General features: G+C 36.3%; 2 protein-coding genes across 7 annotated transcripts; one reads left to right on the top strand and one right to left on the bottom strand.

The window, feature by feature from the left end:
- Positions 1-30: 30 nt before the first annotated feature.
- Positions 31-12,763, top strand: LOC103322023 (ARM repeat superfamily protein). The gene is made up of 18 exons (XM_089043033.1): positions 31-628; positions 1,059-1,578; positions 2,227-2,478; positions 3,373-3,464; positions 4,195-4,405; positions 5,272-5,450; positions 5,549-5,776; positions 6,106-6,290; positions 7,162-7,261; positions 7,358-7,414; positions 7,513-7,647; positions 9,879-9,947; positions 10,201-10,317; positions 10,995-11,156; positions 11,274-11,402; positions 11,550-11,651; positions 11,982-12,061; positions 12,155-12,763. The coding sequence occupies exons 1-18, from the start codon at positions 107-109 to the stop codon at positions 12,531-12,533; spliced, it is 3,519 nt and encodes a 1,172-aa protein (XP_088899159.1). The 5' UTR covers positions 31-106; the 3' UTR covers positions 12,534-12,763.
- A 996-nt stretch (positions 12,764-13,759) lies between these two features.
- Positions 13,760-18,742, bottom strand: LOC103322021 (argininosuccinate synthase, chloroplastic-like). Of its 6 annotated transcripts, none has more exons than XM_016791834.2 (11): positions 18,592-18,742; positions 18,396-18,516; positions 18,079-18,137; positions 17,842-17,929; positions 16,569-16,710; positions 15,781-15,829; positions 15,479-15,661; positions 15,138-15,212; positions 14,845-15,030; positions 14,626-14,714; positions 13,760-14,531 (listed from the first exon to the last, which is right to left on the bottom strand). In XM_016791834.2, exons 2-11 carry the CDS (start codon positions 18,460-18,462, stop codon positions 13,985-13,987), a joined length of 1,485 nt encoding a protein of 494 aa, XP_016647320.1. In that variant the 5' UTR covers positions 18,463-18,516; positions 18,592-18,742; the 3' UTR covers positions 13,760-13,984. The 6 variants fall into 6 exon arrangements, with proteins under 6 accessions (XP_016647320.1, XP_088898892.1, XP_008222098.1 ...); XM_089042766.1 differs by having other exon boundaries at positions 18,396-18,519; XM_008223876.2 differs by having other exon boundaries at positions 18,615-18,741.
- Positions 18,743-19,668: the final 926 nt, after the last annotated feature.

The following is a 19,668-nucleotide window of genomic DNA, read 5'->3' on the forward strand; positions in this document are numbered from 1 at the left end:
TTGAAAACTTTTTGAAGCCCAACCTTTCCAACCCAAAACCCAAACCGCTAAAACCCTCCCGTCCTCTCCCTTACGCCACCAAAACCCTCCATAACCAAAAACCACCATGGACGAAGAACGCCACCAAGACCTAGACGCAGAAGCAATAGAGCCATTCAACGATGGCGCAGACATCTGCCAGCAGCTCATGGACCGTTACGCCAAGTCCTCGGCTTCGCAGCACCGCCACCTCCTCGCCACTGCCGCCGCAATGCGCTCAATCCTTGCCGCCGAGTCGCTTCCCCTCACTCCACCGGCTTATTTCGCCGCCACCATCTCCGCCATCGACGACATGTCGTCTTCCGCGTCCCAGAACCTGGACCCCACCGGCGTAGCGGCGCTGTTGTCTTTTCTAGCCATGGTGCTCCCGCTGATGCCTCCACGGAGCGTCTCGTCAGGGAAGGCGGGTGAGGCCGTATCGATGTTGATTGAGCTTCTGGAGAGAGAGGAGGGGCTGGCCATGTCCAGCGTGAGGGCTTTGATAAAATGTTTGGGGGTTTTGGTGAGGTTTTGTGATTTGGAGAATTGGGGATCCATCAAATTGGGTTTGGAGACATTGCTCAAGTTCTCCGTCGATAGGCGACCCAAGGTGTGTATTTCTTTGTTTAATTTTGTAGGAGGTCTTTGATTATGTTGTTGTTTACGTATAATTAGCATAAGTGGGTTTAAAATGTGTACACTTGGTGTGAGCTGCATAGGGAGCATGAGCTTTGTGCATAACAGCTTGGTAGTTTGGAGGACTTCTATATGGAAAGTCAAAAAATTAATGACTATTTGCAAACCATAATGACAATACAAGTATTTTATAGTAAGATTGTTTAGAGCTAGCCTTGGTCTAATAGTAATATTGTTCTCTGGTGAGTTGGAGGTGAAAGAAACAAAAACAGCCTCTCCGCAAGCTGGGTCTGACCATTTAAGACCTTCTGATAACGGGAGCTTTGTGTATTTGCTACCCTTTACTAATTGAAGTTGGATTATTTATATCTGGAGAATTTATGCGCATAGTTTCATTATTGCAGGTCCGTAAATGTTCCCAAGATTGTCTTGAGAGTGTTTTTAAGTCGCTCCACTCTCGTGCTGTTATCAAGGAGGTGAGCAAGCTGGTACTGTCTAAGCTCAAAGGTTACATGCCTTTAGCAGTTGAATTAAGTTCACGGACTAAAAATGGACCTAAAAATCTAGAGGTCCTTCACATGCTAAATGTGGTGAAGCTTACTGTTCCCTTTCTCTCAGCAAAAGTCAGTTCAAAACTTCTTTCAGAAATGAATAAGCTTGTTGGTTCACGGTTCTCAGCACTCACAAGGCATGTTCTCCAAATTATTGAAGCATTATTTAAGACCTCAAGAGTTAATGTGATTGTTTCAGAGACAGAGGAGGCTATAGCTTCTCTTGCTTCATTTGTGTCTAAGGGAGATAAGAACCCCTTGGACACTGTCATGTCTGCAGCAACCTTACTAAAATCTTCTGTGTTCATACTTCATACTGGTGAATCAACATTGTGGATTAATAATCTTCCTCTAGTATGTGGTTCTGTGGCGGGTATGCTTCTTTATTGTATTTACTATATCTAGACACTTTGATGCTCCTGTATTAAAGTCAACATCTATGGATTAGCCAAATTTTGTTTTTTTATTTTCATTAGTCACTAACTAAATCTTGTTACAGTTGAAATATAGTCTTGAACGCTCATAAATTGATTATTCTCATCCTGTCATTTAATATTATGTATCTTTAAGGCAACTGGCATGATTGGTGGGGATTCTTCTCCATACTATATTGCCACTGAAGTTTCCTGGCCTGTTTCCGTGCTTTAATATGAAGCTATTGCAGTGTTCTTTTGTAACTTGTTAATCCACACCAGTTTGCAAGATGTTAAGCATCCTTAATTGGTTGTTGATGTCAAGCTTCTTTTTAACGGTCTTGTGATTAGTTTTTGCGCTACACTATTCTGAAGGGTATAAGAAAGGCATATCTGTTGATGAACCTTAATCTGCATTTCTGACCATGTACATTGTGCCTGTTAGTTGAGGTTTTTTTTGGCTTACATGTTGGTGGAGGGTATTTGATATACGTCATATCTATCTATAAATTCTTAACCAAAGCTATTTTTTGGTATAGTCGTCATGTTATGCACTTAACAGAAATTGTTTCTTGTGGCTCTCTAATATGTCGCCTTAACTCATCTAGGTCTTTTGACTTCTGAGGCTAGCACTGCAGCACATGCTTCAGGTATTTTGCAAGAGCTGATAAGCCAATTTGTGGATCAAAGAAGTTTGCTGGTGGCTGAAAGCCAATGTTCTGAAGATGGAGGACATGAGACTATGAAAGCAAGTGCATTAATATCAATATGCACTATTTTTGAGGATGCCCTTAGCACTTGTAAAGGATTGCCAAATGAGCATCTTTTGGACGTTATATCTGCTCTGTTCCTCAAGCTCGGTATGTATATATTGATGATTCACATGACTTTTCTTTTTATCAGGGATTTGCATAACTACAATATAGCCATATCATTATTGTTATTAGTTGAATACTAACACTGGTGCATAACTCCTAATGAGGAGGAGAGTGTGGATCATGTCTTTCTCCCTTGTATTTATTCTTTACAGTTGTGGTGGAAATTGTTTAGGGAGATCAAAGCTAGTTGGCATATCCCAAAGTGCTGTTTTGAGTTTCTGAACACCAAGTTTGTTAGAAAAATCTTTGGGGATTATAGTGTGCGAGGGTAGATGAACTCTGGGACAGGGAGGTTCTGGGCAGCTTTTTGAGAATCAGTTTCGGCTGATTTGAGGGATTATTTTCATTCTTCTTTAATGTTGGATTTGTTAGCAGCTGTGAAGTGAGACTAGATTTTTTGAATTTTGTGTCTTTTTCCAATTTACCTCTATTTGAGTGGTCTTTTATTGTATTTTTTCTCTTTCTTCATATTGTGGATTCCTTATCCACTCTTTGTAATTAGATTTCCTACTTTAATAAAATTCTGTTTCCCTTTAAAAAAAATTAGTCGAATACTTCATTCATATATTTTGCTAACTTTTCAGTTAGTTATTGTTGTTCATGTTAAAAAACACATTGCATTGTTTGATATATTTAGGTTTTTTTTTGTAATTTGGCAGCTTTGTCAGCTAACTTCATGACCTTGCATACTCGTTGGGTTTGTAATGGTTTTTGGATTAATTATTGTGGTTGTGTCATTCCATTTTTTAAATTAATCAAATTCCAAAATCTTTTCTTCTCCAAGTGGTTAGAACTGTTTTCCACTATTTGTATCTTACATTGTTTCTTTCACTGGTAATTCAATTTCTAATTGTTACTCTGGATGTTTGACTGTAGGAGGAATCTCCTATATCTATATGAAAAGTATTCTTCTCAACCTTGCCAATTTAATGACCCTTGCTAGTGGGGACACATCTAACACTGATCATGTAAGTCTGAATCGAAAACTTTTTGGCATTTGGAATAATGGTAGCGCTTTGGTGCAATATTCCACTAATATCTGTAATTTATCACCTTATTGCTGCTTATGTTTTCTCATATCTTTTATTATAAATTTGCGCGATTTCAAATGTTATAAAATCCGATAAAGTCTCTTGGTTGTTGTTCTGGATCCAACTTCTCATTTTCTGCATACTTCAAATGTGCTTGTGTCCGGGTGCAGTGGATTTTTTTTTTTACAATCATTGGATGTCCTTAAATATTCATTACTTTTTTTGAGGGTGTTGCAGCTGGAAATTGACAATATTTATTTGATTTTGTGGTCTGTTAAGTGTATCTCTTCAGAAGGAAAATGAAAAAGAAGAGAAGATAGATGGGCCGTGGGCAGATGTATTTACACACACACATACATATAATTACCCTCTATAGGATCCTTATTTAAGGATTTGTTTTTTACTTGTTATCACTTTAGGTGTGTGTATATGTATATGTTTTTATGTATATATCAGTACAATTATTCTCAAATAAGTTGATTTTCAAGAATTTGTTAGATATGAATAACTGAAATGTGCAATGGGTGAGATGCATCTCAACCAGTCAACTGTTCATGTTTGATCTACTGGGTTAAGAAACAATTCCTTGTTTAAGGATCTTATAAAATAATCTCTCTCTCTCTCTCTCTGTATAACGGTTTAATGTCCCTTTTATCATAACTTGCAGCTTCAGAAATGTATTGGAACTGCAGTAATAGCTATGGGACCAGAGAGGATTCTTGAACTTTTGCCCATCTCTCTTAATGCTAGCGACTTCACCTGTTTAAACATTTGGTTGATACCTATTTTGAAGAATTATGTTGTTGGAGCATCATTGGGTTACTATTTGGAGCATATCATGCCTCTTGCGAAATCCTTTTGTCGGGCCAGTACTAAAGGTATTTTCTTCAAACTATTCATATAGAATTTGCAAAAAAGTATAAATTCGACACATGCATATATGGATTTTTGTGTCTATGGGCTGCTGTGATGCTGCAGCAGGATTTAGTTTTATCCTTTCCTGTCCCCATCTATACTTCCTCTTTTTTGGCTTAAATATCTCCTTAATGAGGATGGTCATGTACAAAAATGATAAAGTTCAATTAATCTAGAGAGTTTCTTTTGAGTTTTTTTCTTTCCTAATCATCTTTATTTTTCTATGAAATAGGAGTGCACAATGTACATCATTATGAATAATGAATTTAATAAGAAATGTTTTAACTTGTCCTTTTGGTTTGCATGGATACAAAAAGTATGCTTCTTACTTAGATTCTTGAAAAAACCTTTATACAACGTTTTCAACAACTCTAGATTCTCAGCTTTTCATTACATAAATTTCAATTTAAAGCTTACCCGTTCAACTCATTAGGTGACATCCTAGTCACATGAGAATAAAGAGAGGTCTAAAATAAAAATACTAGTGGCCTTCTGGCTGGTTGTTTTTGTTTTTTGTTTTGTTTTATTGTTTTTTCGAAGATAGGAAGATTTGTTCTTACTATATCTTGAAACTTTCTTCGAAACATGTTTTACCTTTGTTATTAGTCTCACCACCTCTATATGAGATGAGTCTTTTCCTTTCTGGGTATGATGAGGAGTACAAATGCAATGAAGTGAGGGATAAATTTTTCTGTCTCAAACCCTATTCTTTCCTCTGATTTTCTTTTATTTTATTTTAAATTTTCAATGGCTTCCATAAAATGCAATATGTCACTGTACATAAGTCACCCGTTTCTGGACATCACATTTTCTTTTGCTCCTTTTCCAGTTAAAAAGTCAATAACCAGTCAAGATCTACAGGCTCATGCACGTGATCTGTTGGGATTGCTACCTGCTTTCTGTAATCTTCCAACTGATATATGCCAAAAGTTTGGATCTTTGGCTGAGGTTTTAGTGACATTTCTGAAGGACTCCTTAATGCATGAAAATATTGCAGTTGCCTTGCAGGTGATTTCTCCTTCACAATAATTGGAATCCAAATAATTCACTTGAAGTTTGTTATTGTATTCACGTTTCCTATTGTATTTGTGATTTTTTTTGTCTAGGTTCTTGTGAATCAGAACAAAAGAGTACTTGACCAAAAAGATGGTGGTGGTGAGACAAATTCCTATGATGTGAACGAAATGTTGCCAAAGTTTGAACACATACCCACTTATTCAAAGAAAACTGCTACCAGAAATATTAGGGCTTTGACATCATGTTCTGCTGAGTTGCTTCAGGCACTAACAGACTTATTTCTTGATTCACCGCCTGGGAAGCGTTCATATCTAAAGGTTTTTCAGTTTTTCCCTTGTTTAAACTTTATTAACTAGCCAGAAATTGTCAGCATAACCTCAAACCAACTGGTTTTAAGCTGTTTAGTTTGCACTATGTGGGACGCCTGTGTACTCAACTGTAGGTGAAGCACTTTACTGTCCACTAGGGTTGGTCTTAACTAGGTTTGGTTCACTGTCCTGAATTTTGTAGTATACAATGTTGAATCAGATCCAACTCTGGTACAACTTTGGACAGCTTTTGACGAACCTGGATAAATTTTCTTATATACATATATATGATATTTGTCTCCATGTTGACTCAAATAATATGTATTTTCATTTTTCAGGATGCCATAGGATGCTTGGCTTCAGTAACTGATTCGTCCATTTCCAAGAAGATTTTCGAATCATTGCTCGAGAAGTTCCAGTTCAAAGATGGTGGGGATGAATTTGGAAAGGTGGAGAGTCATACGGATGCATCATCTGGTGAAGAACAATGCAACCTGAGTACTAGAGAGAAAGATGCTCAGAGGTAAGCTAGAGGCTTTCTTCCACATTGTATAGAAGTGCAGAAATTTTATAAGTGAGGTTTGTCTGTTTTGTGGTTCTATAATTATGCATTGAGTGTTCATTATTTCATTTAAGGACATATTTATGGGGCCCTTGTACCGAAAATTTAAGAATGAGCTTTACATGTTTCAACAGCTTGTTTTGCTTTCAGTTTTATTTGCTTGGGTTGGGGTCCAAGTGTTTTGTTGTCATTTATAACAATCTCCTCTGGTAAGATGTTTAAACTTATAACTAGATCAGATAAAGAATTAGCTAACTCTCACCAAAAGGAAACAGCACTTGCTAATCAAAAGCTCGAGCTATCCTCCTTCTGAACGTCTGTACAACTGCTGTCGTTCTATAGCTATAATCATAATCATGGCTGTGTTAGAGACTTTCCACTTGATGACAAATATACATGGCTCTTCATTTGTCATGGTGTGAGGAATCTATCTGTTAACTGCTTTATGGATCTATCAATTAATTATAAGATGGCTAGGGTGTCCAACTTAGGTGTATCCAGTATTTGAAATTTTATACTTATTATTACAAGAGGTTTTTCTTTAATGAACAGCATCGCCTTTTTTGATATAATAAATATGGCTCCCTCCAGTTCCAAATATAAGTTCTCTGTCAAAATCACTGCCACTGCTCAAGCGACATTGGACTTAAATTAGGAGTATTATGAAAGAGCTTTTAGATAACTTGGAGTTGTTGCAAATGTTAAGATGTCTTAAAGAGCTATGACGACTAGTTCTTTCCTTGTGATAAATTGCATTGATGATATCATCAAATTGTTTTATTTATTTATTATTTTAAATAAGTGATCTAAATTTGTTTGAGTTTTAATACAGATGTGTGATAATGGAATTAGCATCTTCTCTTGTTAAAGGAGCCAAGGAGGATCTCATCAATCTAATCTTTACGTTTGCAAAGATACTTTACAGGTATAAAGCTGATTTTTATTGCTTTCATGGCATGATTTTTATTTGTACATTTTATTGTTTTTGTTGCTGTTTATTTCTGAAATCATACTTATTCTGTATTTAGAATGATGACGAGGTAGCGAATCGTGAAGCATACCATGCTTTGAGCAGAATTCTAGAGGTTTGCACTGATATCTTGGTTAAACTTTCCATAGATAATGTTTTTTGCTTTGTTCATGGCTTAAGTTCCTATTCCCTGTATGTTTGAAACTAATGCAGGAGCATACTTGGTTCTGTTCTTCCCAATTTGCTGAGTTGATTGATCTGTTACTTTGTTTGAGATCTCCTGTTGATATCCATTCTCTAAAGAGTCGTTTCGCTTGTTTCCAGACTTTAATGATTCATACTTTGAAGGTCAGAATTATCTCTTTACGAATGTCATGCATATCTATCATTTATAAACGTTGTAATTTGCCATTGTTCTTGATACAGTAGTAGAAGGTCACTTAATTTGTTTCAGAAAAGTGAGAAAAATATAGAGAGGACATGTGACTCTAGCTTTTCCATCTGTGTGTATTTCACTTCATCCACTCCTTTCCTCTGATCCTTTTTATGGTTTTTTTTTTAATTTCCTAAATCTCCTTTTCTATCCTAATTACATGAAGTTCTGAATTTACCCAATGTTATGGAGAACCTAACTGATCGTTTTATAAATTGCATGCACCTCTGTATGAGCTTATTTCATGACTCAAGATGATAAAAGTAGACATCAATATTATTGTGAGGTGTGACAAAAGTGGTGTGATGGTTCTGATGCATGCTTCGATGTCGACTTGTTAGTGTATAGCTTGAAAGCATTTGCTAGGTTGTTTACTATTTAGAATTGCATAAATTATTTATTATGGTCCAATTTTACTATCATATCTTACGAGTTGAGAACAACTTCCCCCAGAAGTTGTCCAAAATTCTCTTTTATCTCGTGTGATATTGGAATTGCTAAACTACTACCATTTTCTTTACATGCAACTTTTAACACCTTGCTTGGTGTGATTGGATAGAGTAAAATTATTATTCTCCCGTCCACTTTGTCCTTTTGTCATAATTCTAATTCTGGATACTTTCCAACTCAATGGTTTTTTTTGGCTTATTTACTGTTTCACCTCCTGGAACTCGAGCTTGCTCTCACTTAACCACCCAGAATTCAAATTTCCTCACTTTACCCCCTGAATCTCTAAAAATTGATGAAATTTTCTCACCTTACCACTTCTGTCCATTTCTGTCCACAAAACCGTTAAGTGTGCTGTGGTGGCATGAGCATTCTAGTAATTTTAGCCCCTCTATCTTTTCTCTTCTCTCTGCCTCTCTCTCTCTCTCTCTCCCATCGCATCCCACCCTACCCCATCCCCTCTTCTCTCTTCTATCTGCCTCTCTCTCTCTCTCTCTCTCTCACACACACACACACACACACACACACTCTTTGCCTCTCTCTCTCCCATCCCCTCCCCAGACCCAACCCCAGCGCACCTCCATCGCGCCCCACCCATTCCCTCCCTCCACCTCTCCTGTTCTCTCTCTCTCACTCTCACTCTCTAGGTCTCTCTCTTCTCTCTTATCCCCTCCCTAGACCCAACCCCCAGCGCACCCTACTCCTTTCCGACCCTCTGCCTCCCCCTCTCTCTCCCATCCCATCACTCTCTAGGCCTCTCTCTTCTCTCCCCTCCCCAATCCCCATCGCACCCCACCCCTCCCATCTTCTTTCTTCTCTGTGCCCTTTTCTCACTCTCACTCTCTCTGCCGAGAGAGAAGATGGGGAGTGGCTGTCGAGGAGATTTTTTGAAATTTTTTTGAGTGGTGGTGGTTTGGGTGTGTTGAGTAATTCCATGGAGGGTTAGGTCTGGAGTGGGGGTTGGGTCTGGGGAGGGGAGAGGAGAGAAGAGAGAGGCAGAGAGAGTGAGAGTGATAGAGAGAGATAGAGAGAAGAGAGAAGAGGGGGAGGGGGTGTGCGATAAGAGTTGGGGAGGGGAGAAAGGTCATTTAATGGGAAAATGAGACAGTGTTGAGAGGAGGGGTTAACATTTGAGACAGAGTGGGAGAATGGGGGGTAAAGTGAGAAAATTTGAGTTCTGGGTGGTTAAGTGAGAGTGAGCTCGAGGTCTAGGGGGTGAAACAGTAATTTTTATTTTTATTTTTTAACAACTGTGTCTATTCACTGTTTCGGTCTGTGCTGGTGTTATAACTTCATCTCAGCTTTCATGTGCTATTTGAAGTCTTGGTGTGATCTTATAATTGGTTTTTAATGTGTAGATTTTTGCACTCTCTAATTAACAACTCTTTTATCCCATTTGATTCTTTATTTTGTGTAGAACAAATTTATGCATCTTTGTATTTCCATTGCAATTGTATAGTGACAATTCAATGTCTCATGACCAGACCAAGGATAACTTTTGCTGCAGCAAGTAGGGAAAATCATGTGTTTTTTCTGTCATCAATATGGCGTACTAATCGTACTTTTTCCGACATCTTATATTCGTTCTCTGTTAACATCTTTACTTTTTCTGCAATGTGCATGTGCAACAATGGCCATTTTAGTGGGATTAAGTGGTCAATTGAACACTTAGTTTAATCTTTATAAATGATTTTTGCAGGTAGACTCAGAGGTGGAAAATTCAAAGTCGTTTCTTATTCTCAATGAAATCATAGTAACGTTAAAGGATGTAAGAACTCTTTTGAGATTTTGATGATTCGTTCATTGTTTTGATATATCCTTGTGTTATTGTTCTTCTTATGTTGTTCCACCTCTTTGTGTGTGAGCCTTTTAAATCTTCGGTTTGCCTGATTCTTTATATAGGCTGTGGCATATCCAAGCTGTCATGGTCTAATGATTTGTATTTAAGGCTAATCATCACATAATTTTCATGATATAAGACACGGATCTGTTAATAATTTTTGGTGTTTCTTGATTTGTAGGCCAAGGATGAAGCAGTTAGGGAAGCAGCGTATGATATACTCCACAAAATAAGTGTTCGCTTGAGAGACACATCATGTGTCAGTTCAGATGGACCTTACCAGAAGCTAATTAACATGGTAAGTGGTTTGCTTATCCCACTTGAAGCTCTTTTATGAGTGATATAGCTTATAATGCTTATTTTCTTGAGGCAAAATGCATCTCTCTGCTACTCATTTATGTGATAATGCTAGTTTTGTACTGTGCTCAAATGATTGGTGGAGGAATCTAGTTAGTATTATATTGTTAAATTGCTTGACTGGATTACATCCAGATGTATGTATATATGTATCTATATTAAAATTTATTTTAGTGTTTTTAGTTTTTCTTGGTTCAAAAGTTTTTAGTTTCTTATTATGTTTTCTAGTTCTTGATTATGTTTCTGAGTTTTGTAACAAACTGAACATGATAATTGTTAATGCTTCTGCTCTAGGGGGTGTGTTGGAAATAGAATTATTTTGTAATTAGGACCCTCCTAATATTTGCTTTCCTAGTTTGTTTAATAAGGGTGATCTAGTTTCTTGATTTGATTGTAATTTAATTTCCTCTTGGATTCTCATTCTCTTTCTATTTTCTCAACAGACTAACTGTACATCCTGAAAAAAAAGAATCATATATAAGTAATATGTAGAGAATGGAAACTAGTATGCTCCAATCCGTCTTCCTTATGAGCGTTCTTGCTCACATTAGGCCTTTGTTGGATGACCTGGTTCTGGTCTGCTGTATGTTTATCGACTGATTATTTTACAATATTCAGATAATGGGCTATCTTTCCGGTGGATCACCTCACATAAAGAGTGGAGCAGTGTCTGTGCTATCAGTGCTGATGTATAAGGATACAGATATTTGTCTTTCGATGCCTGATCTTGTTCCCTCTCTTTTATCTTTGCTGCAAGGAAAAGCTCTAGAAGTTATAAAAGTGAGTGTTGTTACTTCTGATGGCATTTGTTTTTTTATTCTTTCTGTTTTTGTTTATGCCAATGAGCTTCTTTTTGGACCTGAAATGCTAATGAGTTAGTTGCTGCACATTTAACAGGCTGTTTTGGGCTTTGTGAAAGTACTAGTATCTTGCTTACAAGCTAGACGTCTGCAAAATCTTCTTCCTGATATCGTCAATGCAGTTCTCCCATGGTCACCTGTCTCGAGACATCATTTCAAATCAAAGGCACGTACATATTTAACAATAATGCTTTTAGTGGCTATACAAATGCACACGTATATTTATGTTTGTAGAATGTTTATCCATATTCACATTTTTGCATGTAAACATTTTTTGTTTTTTGCACCTTGATCATGTTTGTTTTATCTACAGGTCACAATCATAATGGAGATTCTGTTAAGGAAGTGTGGTACTGCAGCAGTTCAGTTAGTTACGCCAGATAAATACAAGAATTTTGTCAAGGGTATTTTGGAGGTAATTTTCCTTTTATGTTTGACATGTTGAGTTTCCATATATTGAACCTTTTGAAAAGGTGATTTGATGGTTAAGTTCGGGGTACCCATGTTTTAACACGTGCTGGCCAGAATTAAACCTTCATGTCGCACATAATACATATTCCTCTTTTTTATGATTGTTTCCTATTATTGCCTTAATTTTCACATTGAAACATTATCAAAAGAAAATTAATCATTTAGCTGAGCCGAATTTGTTGACATGTCTAATCTGTTGATTTGAACTGAGTTGATGAATCAAATTTCAATGTGTGACATCAGAAACTGAATTTACCGTGCAATGTTACTGCAGAGCCGCCATAACAAGAAAAGTTCCAACGAAATTGCCACAACCGATATAGATACAAGTCATGAAGATTCTTCAACCAAAAGGTCTGATATCATTGTACTGACCAGTTGTATTTGCCAATATACTAACTGTATTTAGTTTACATTGTCTCACTGCTGTTGAACTCTTTCTTAAAGGATGGAGGATAGAAAACGCAAGGGATTTGGTATGCAACCTGAAAAGAATGGATCAATGGAAAATAGAACGAGAAAAAGGGCGAAGAAACACATGCCCAGCGACCCTAGAACGAATGAGCTTCATATGTCTTCTTGGGGTGGACTGAAGCGTGCTGGGAGAGGTAGGCAATCTGATGGTGTAAAATCAGTTAAGGACCAGCCAGAAAGAAGTGGAAAGACAAACAAAGAGAATTATAATAAAGGGCCCAAAAGTGGTCGCAAGAGGAAGATAGATGAAACAAATATGAGCAAGGATGCAGCTGGGAGGCAGAGACCTGGCACTAATAGTAATAAATCCATCAAATTATTCAAGCACAAAAAGGTTGGGAGAAAACAGTAGATCATTGATTAGGGTTGTCATTTTTGTCCGACTAATGTATGATTAATATGTGTATGTCTAAATTATCCAATGAGTTGGGATGATATTCTTAATATGACATGGTAGCATATATGAATCCCATATGAACATTGGGTTCGGGTTGAATACAAATGTGGGGATGACAGAGTTGTGTTAGTGTCAAATTTTGTATTATATAATGATAATGCTTTTATATATTTTCTTCATTTTCATTTGGGCAGCATTTTTATTTTGTAGCTAATGAGTGATGTGTTGGCAAGGCATTTGTAGTTGGAAGTGGTTATGAAGAATTAGAGTGCATATGCAGTTCTGTAATTTTAACTCCTAATGACACTTTTTCTTTTGGACAGAACTCCTAATGACACTTGTCTAAACAGAGAAAAAAAAACCATTAATAGCATCATTAGAACTCAGTGAAAACCCTAAACCCTTCAGCTCCTTACGGCCCTGGCCTTTCAGCCGAAGATATTACAAACTTTCCATTGCGCTCTACTCAAACTCTAGCCTTCGATTCACCAATAATTTGAGTCTTCACCATTCATTAAAAGCTCCACGCAACAAGTATCTTTCATCTGTATATCATGGCCGTACAGCAAATTAATTTATTCATTTTAATAATGACGTTTCTTCTTCCCATTCCATTTTCTTTCGTAATTCAATACCAAGCAAATTCGTTAGTGATTTGCATTTGTGTAATTGGTGTTAATAGATTTAAAAAAAAAATATTTATAAAAACTAATAGAAGCTGAACTTGGAGACGAGCATAATCAAGTTTTTTTAATTTTTAATTTTTAATACAAGTGATAGTTTAAACTACAAAGAGAAAGGAGATCCTTTTTTATTGAAATCACTGGTTTACAAGTGAAGGCCCTTTTTTATTGATTACTGTTTTTCCTTTCTATCTCTTTTGCAAAATTTATTTCATGACAAACAACATTGTAGTGTAAAGTAACTCAAAAACTTTCGAATTGAAAACACCTTTTTTTTATAATTAAATATGTGCAATTATTTCTAAGTTGTAATGTACTGTGAGTTCCTTGCTATTAATTTTATAAAACTTTTTTTTGGCTAATCTTTCAACGTTCATAACTAATTTATTTATAAAGAAATTATTATTTTAGGTTTTTTAGGTTTTAGACATAAAAAAATTTTTTTTTACTTTTGAAAAAGTCAAAGCTTTTTCAAAAAAGACAAAAAAACCACTCAACTTTCAAATCAAAGACATGCAAATGTATTGATTCCTTAGGAAATCTAAAAATAAATAAGGGCATTTTTGTCCATTTTTGCTTCTTTTAAAATTTTTCTCTCTCCTTTTACTTTTTCCAAAATGTCCTATTTTTGTTCAAACCACTGTCTAATATTTATATAACCTGCTCACTCCTTGGTTCTAACATACAATAAAAATGAAAATAAGACAACAGCCGAGTGAGCCCTCAAGAGTCCAGCATCGCTCGCACCCTAATGGGAAGGCCATACAGCCTAATGAACCCAGCTGCATCAGCTTGATCATAGACATCCCCACTCTCAAATGAGGAGATGTCTTGCCTGTACAGGCTGTATGGGCTCTTCCGGCTGGTCACAGTAATGGAACCCTTGTACAACTTGAGAGTTACTGATCCTGTTGTTGTTTTCGAGATTTCCTCCATGAATGAATCCAGAGATTCGCGAAGCGGGTCGAACCACCTGCCTGCATACACCAGCTCTGCGTATTTCAGGGCTAACGAATCTTTAACCTGCATTGTTTCTCGGTCCAGTGTTAGATTCTCCAGCTCACGTGCAGCAGCGAATAGGATGGTGCCTCCAGGAGTTTCATACACTCCACGGCTCTTCATACCAACGAGCCGGTTTTCAACCATGTCAACACGGCCAATTCCATGTTTTCCACCAATCTGATTTAGATGATCAAGTAGAGATGCTGGTGACAACTTCTTCCCATTGACTGAAACTGGAATACCGGAAACAATCCCGATATCTACATACCTTTAGGAAATGAAAGCATGGGCAAGATGCATAAGAAAATGCACTCATAACACAAAGTAAAAGCTAATACACATAGGTTCAAAGTGGAACTTACTCAGGTTCATTTGGTGCATCTTCTGGATCGACTGTTAACATGAACATATCCTTCTTAGGCTCATTTTCCGGGTCTTCCAAAATATCACCCTTTGATCAATTCCATAAATATATACACAAATCAGAGAGAATTTTAGAAAGCCAAAGATGAAGCAAAGGATTTCATATGACAAGATAGTAGTTATCCAGACAAAACAAAAAAGAGTTGTAAAGATTATACCTCATGACTAAGGTGCCATAAATTGCCGTCTCTGCTGTATATGGATTTCTTTGTCACTGGAACAGGCACATTATGCTTCTTAGCATATTCAATAGCATCTTCTCTACCTCTAATATCCCACTCCCTCCAAGGAGCCACAACATTTAGTTTGGGATTGAGAGCAAAGAAGGTCAGCTCAAAACGAACCTAAGCAGACAAGATAGGTTGTGTCAGAAGAAATACATGAGTTGGTATGACCAAAGAAAAAAAAAATACATGAGTTGTGATATTAAATGCTGCATTGCAAGGCATGCCTGATCATTTCCTTTCCCAGTGCATCCATGAGCTACGGCATCAGCTCCAACTTCTTTGGCAACATCTACCATGGCCTGTTTTCAGGAATGTCGTTGTATGTAGTTATAATATTTTTTTAAACGAGAGGAGTATAGATATATCATGACACAGACAAGACAAAATATGTGTCAAATTCAAAAACTGAGCTACTACGGAGCTATACTCAGCAACAAACCAGACAGAACAGACCTCAGAAGAGCATATTTAAGAAATCCAAAAGGCAGTATCTTGGCTGTCCACATATCAATCCATAAAGGTGATGTTTTTGTAATTAAAACAAAACATCATATTGAGAGATCACCTTAGCAATAACAGGGCGGGCCATGGAAGTCCCCAGCAAGTATTTCCTCTCATATATGGCACCAGCTCGCAAGCAAGGGAATATATAGTCGTTTACAAACTCCTCCTTTAGATCCTTTACTACTAACTGAGAAGCCCCACTGGCCTTGGCCTTCTTTTCCAGACCTTCCAATTCTTTTAAACCCTAAAATTTTAGATAAAATAGCAAGCACACAAGTCAGAAGCAATTATTACCGCCCTAAGGTGCATTGCAGAAACAAGAAAGTTTTGACTTTGAAGTAGATATTGCTAATTCCAACTTACTTGGCCAACATCAGCTGTGAAACAAACAACATCACAACCGTAATTCTCCCTGCAAATAAAAAAATAGTTGCACAAAACCATAAAAATGAAGTAAATAATCAGAAGTACAAGCTAGCAAGTTAACTGTGGCCTTGGAAAACACAAGAACAACATATGCAATATGCATCAACAAGCATTAACAGTGGGCGAAACGAAATGGTGCATTGGGTACATGAAACAGGCTGTATTGAGCAACAGAAGAGAACTATCCAATAAGGAATTTCACTAATCTTTAATCAGACAGTAATTTTTTTTTATAATCCTTATAAGTTGCAGTAAAAAAAAAACCATATTTTGCAAGTATCTCAACTATTCTGTGAAAGAGTATGGCAATAAAGCAAATCTTGAGAAGTTAAGATATGTGCAGACATAAAGAGGATAAATTGTTATGTTTTATTAACTGCATAACATTGTTGCATTATCCCTTAAACTCCTTTCATAAGCATTAGCCAAAAGTTTGTTATAAACCTCCTTATATGTTTCCTCTACAATCAAACTATCCAGAAAGTATGAGACAAATTGAATAATTATTGGAATATGGATACGGCTGCAATTTATGGCCCCTGTACATGAAAGCTATTGTTCCTCGAAAAATTATTATTCAAGAACTTCCAGAATTTGCATTGACATCAAAAAGAAAATCCATTCATGATGAGTTTCATGCTCCACGAGACATAATTACTTTTTTTTTTGGTGGAGGGGATCACTACAACGGTCAATGAAATGATAAAAGAAAACAGGGGGATTACCTTAGCCACGGAACGATGACTGATGTATCTAAGCCACCACTGTAGGCCAGAACAACCTTATTCAACTTGCCACGTAATCCTCTTTCCTTTGTAGATCCAGATACTTCTGTCTCACTATAAGTGGGCAGCACTGCTCTAATAACTGCATTCATTTCAAGATAAATATTACATTAGCATCTAATACCTCAAATATTACAGAACCAATGGAAGAGTGAACTTAGAAAATGGAAAGAAATTGTGTGAAATAAGTGAATCTATCCAATTGAGGAATTCTTGATTGAGAAAAAATGATTCCCTCTTAGCTAATACTATCAGGAGCTGATCAACGTAACATGCATCTCTTTTAACTCCTTTATCTCTCTAACCTTCCAACGTGCATACACACGTATACATGCTCTTCACAGTACTTATCCATATGTTTAATCCATTCACAACCACCCTTCACTAAGTAGATGTATACGCCAAAGTTCTTGAGATGTTAATATGCGATCCAACAGTTCTGATTTTTCTGTAGCTAAACATATTCCTAACTGTCCAATGAAAGTCAATTTGGAAGAAGTATCTGTAGCTATGCTATGACTTAAAAGGGGGTTTCAAAACCTCATCACGAAATAATTTTTGAAGACACAGATTTATAAGGTTATTGCATGCTTAAAATAAACAATCATAGGAAACATACCTGTAGCCAATGTTTTACAGTAAAAGAAAACTAGAAGCTTGGAAGAGTCTTCTCTACCTTATTCTCTAATTCTCTATACTGAAGGCTTAAGTGAGTTCAGCAGCTCAGAAATAAACATCAGGGGAGGCAAGGATCTGCTCTTTTGTTTGCTCTCCCATGAGCTAGAATGCTAGCCTTAAACTAGAATGCCACCTAACATACCCATGCATCTTTACAGAAGTTCTACTGTCTATGTGTGTACCTTAACGGAAATGCACAACATGTATACGAAATACTAATTTGCAAAACTTTTCACAGTTCAAAACGTTCACTAATGTCATCTCACCATATGTGATCACTGCAATGAACTCATTAAGTACACTTTAATAACTGAGGTGCCAGAATACATTTATATTATGCACATATGTGGGTGTTCAGTAAAAACAACACAAAAGAAAAAAAAAAAGAATAAACAAATATGGCATGTGTGGATTTAGATCAAATTCCATAACAAAAAACGTTGTTTAAACTTAAATAAAACGGAACAACAGCAGTAACATCCAAAATCAGAACCAAGGCCAACATATGAAAGAACCACTGACTAGGCAACCCCACCTTGGTTGTTATGAGCTCTAGTTACAATTCCATTGCTACTAGTAACCGCAAATGTATTCCCCTGTAGCTCACTCTTTCTAGCCCCCAACTACAGAAACAAGTTATAAGTAAAAATAATAACTTAATTTAAAAAGAGGCAAACAAGTCAGGAACAAACCAAAATCAAGTAATCAACAATAATCACAAGGTGAGGGCAATTTGATATGTATAGGGCATTATGGATATAGGCATAGCTACCTCTTGAAATGAAGATAATTTCCCTGGACAACAAACTTTGCCATGATATGGATACGACTCTGCTCATATAAACAAAAAATGGGATACACGTTATATCAGAGTATACCATCCATCACACAGTAACCCAACTATTTTTAAGTATCTTGGTGCTGCTAATTTATCCTCAAATTTTACAAAATCCTTAAGCATCTGGAATGAATTACGCTTTCTCTAAGAACAAAAGGAACCTATTTTCTTCTCGAATTCTATAAGCCTATTACCACACCCAGAATTTGCTGTTGAGAATATGTACCATTTCTCTGCTAAAAAGAATGTACCTCTTTTGGGACCGTGAAAAGCGAGGTTGGAGGACGAGAATGCGGAAATGGACTTCAATTGCGCCATAGTGGCTGAGACCAGAGTGTTTGTCTGTGAAAAGGGTACCTCAGGTTTTCACTTCTGCTAAAAAAACCAAGCAAATACATAAGCGACTGGATAGTTATCAAAGAGAACTCCGAACTGCACAATTCGAACCAGAAAAAGAAGAATACAACGACGATTTGGTTGAAGACGAAGAAGACGTTCGTGTGCACTGCTCAGTCTTTTCTCGTCGCGTCGCGTGCTCGTGTTTTCTCTGAGCGTATTTTCCACTGGGCTATTATTTTGGGCTAAACCCTCAACCCTGAATTTTACATTTCGCATTACTTTCTATTATTTATTTATTTTTATTTTTTGGAGTTAGTTACCCTAAGCCAAAAAGAAAAAAAAAACTAAATTTAAGTGGATACTAGCTTCTCCGCGTGCCATTCCGCGTCTACGAGGAGTTTTTTTTTTATATTTAAATTTATTTAAAATTTTTAATTTATTTTAGAATTAAAAAATATAATGGGCAGTTGTGTTTCTTAAAAATAGAATCTATTATTTAATTTTTCTTTTAATTTTAAAATTTTTTAAATATGAAAAAGTGTTAATTTACCATATTATCTTTATCTAATTAATAATTTCAATTCTTAATGTTTGCATTAACCAAGGACATTTTCTGGTATTTGGAATGTTTTACCATTCTCTGTCTTTTGCTTTATATATAGTAGCCTCTCTGCATGCGCTTCCGCTGTGAGAAGCTTTTTTTAAAAAAAATTTAAATTTATTTTAGAATTAAAAAAGATAATGGGTAGTTGTGTTCCTTAAAAATAGGATTTATTATATGATTTTTCTTTCAATTTTAAATTTTTTAAAATAGGAAAATGTGTGAATTTACCATATTATCTTCATTTAATTAATAATTTTATTATTAATGTTGGGATTAACAAATGACATTTTCTGGTATTTTGAATGTTTCATCATTCTCTGCATATATATATATATATATATATATATAAATGAATCCAACCTGAAGAATTTGGAAGTCAAAGTGGACTGACTTCCCTAGTGATTTTGTGTTCGAATTTAGGGATGGCAAAATGCATCCAACCCTTAAGAATTGGAAGTTAAGTGGTCTACTTCCCTAGTGATTTTGTGTTTGGAGTCTAAGGATGGTAACGGGATGGTTAGGGAACGGGTATGTGATTATTTATTTATTTTTAGAATCTCTATCCTCATCCCCGAACAGGG

The sequence above is a fragment of the Prunus mume genome, linkage group LG8 (genome assembly GCF_029339155.1).
Source record: "Prunus mume cultivar Tortuosa linkage group LG8, ASM2933915v1, whole genome shotgun sequence".
NCBI classification, from domain to species: domain Eukaryota; kingdom Viridiplantae; phylum Streptophyta; class Magnoliopsida; order Rosales; family Rosaceae; genus Prunus; species Prunus mume.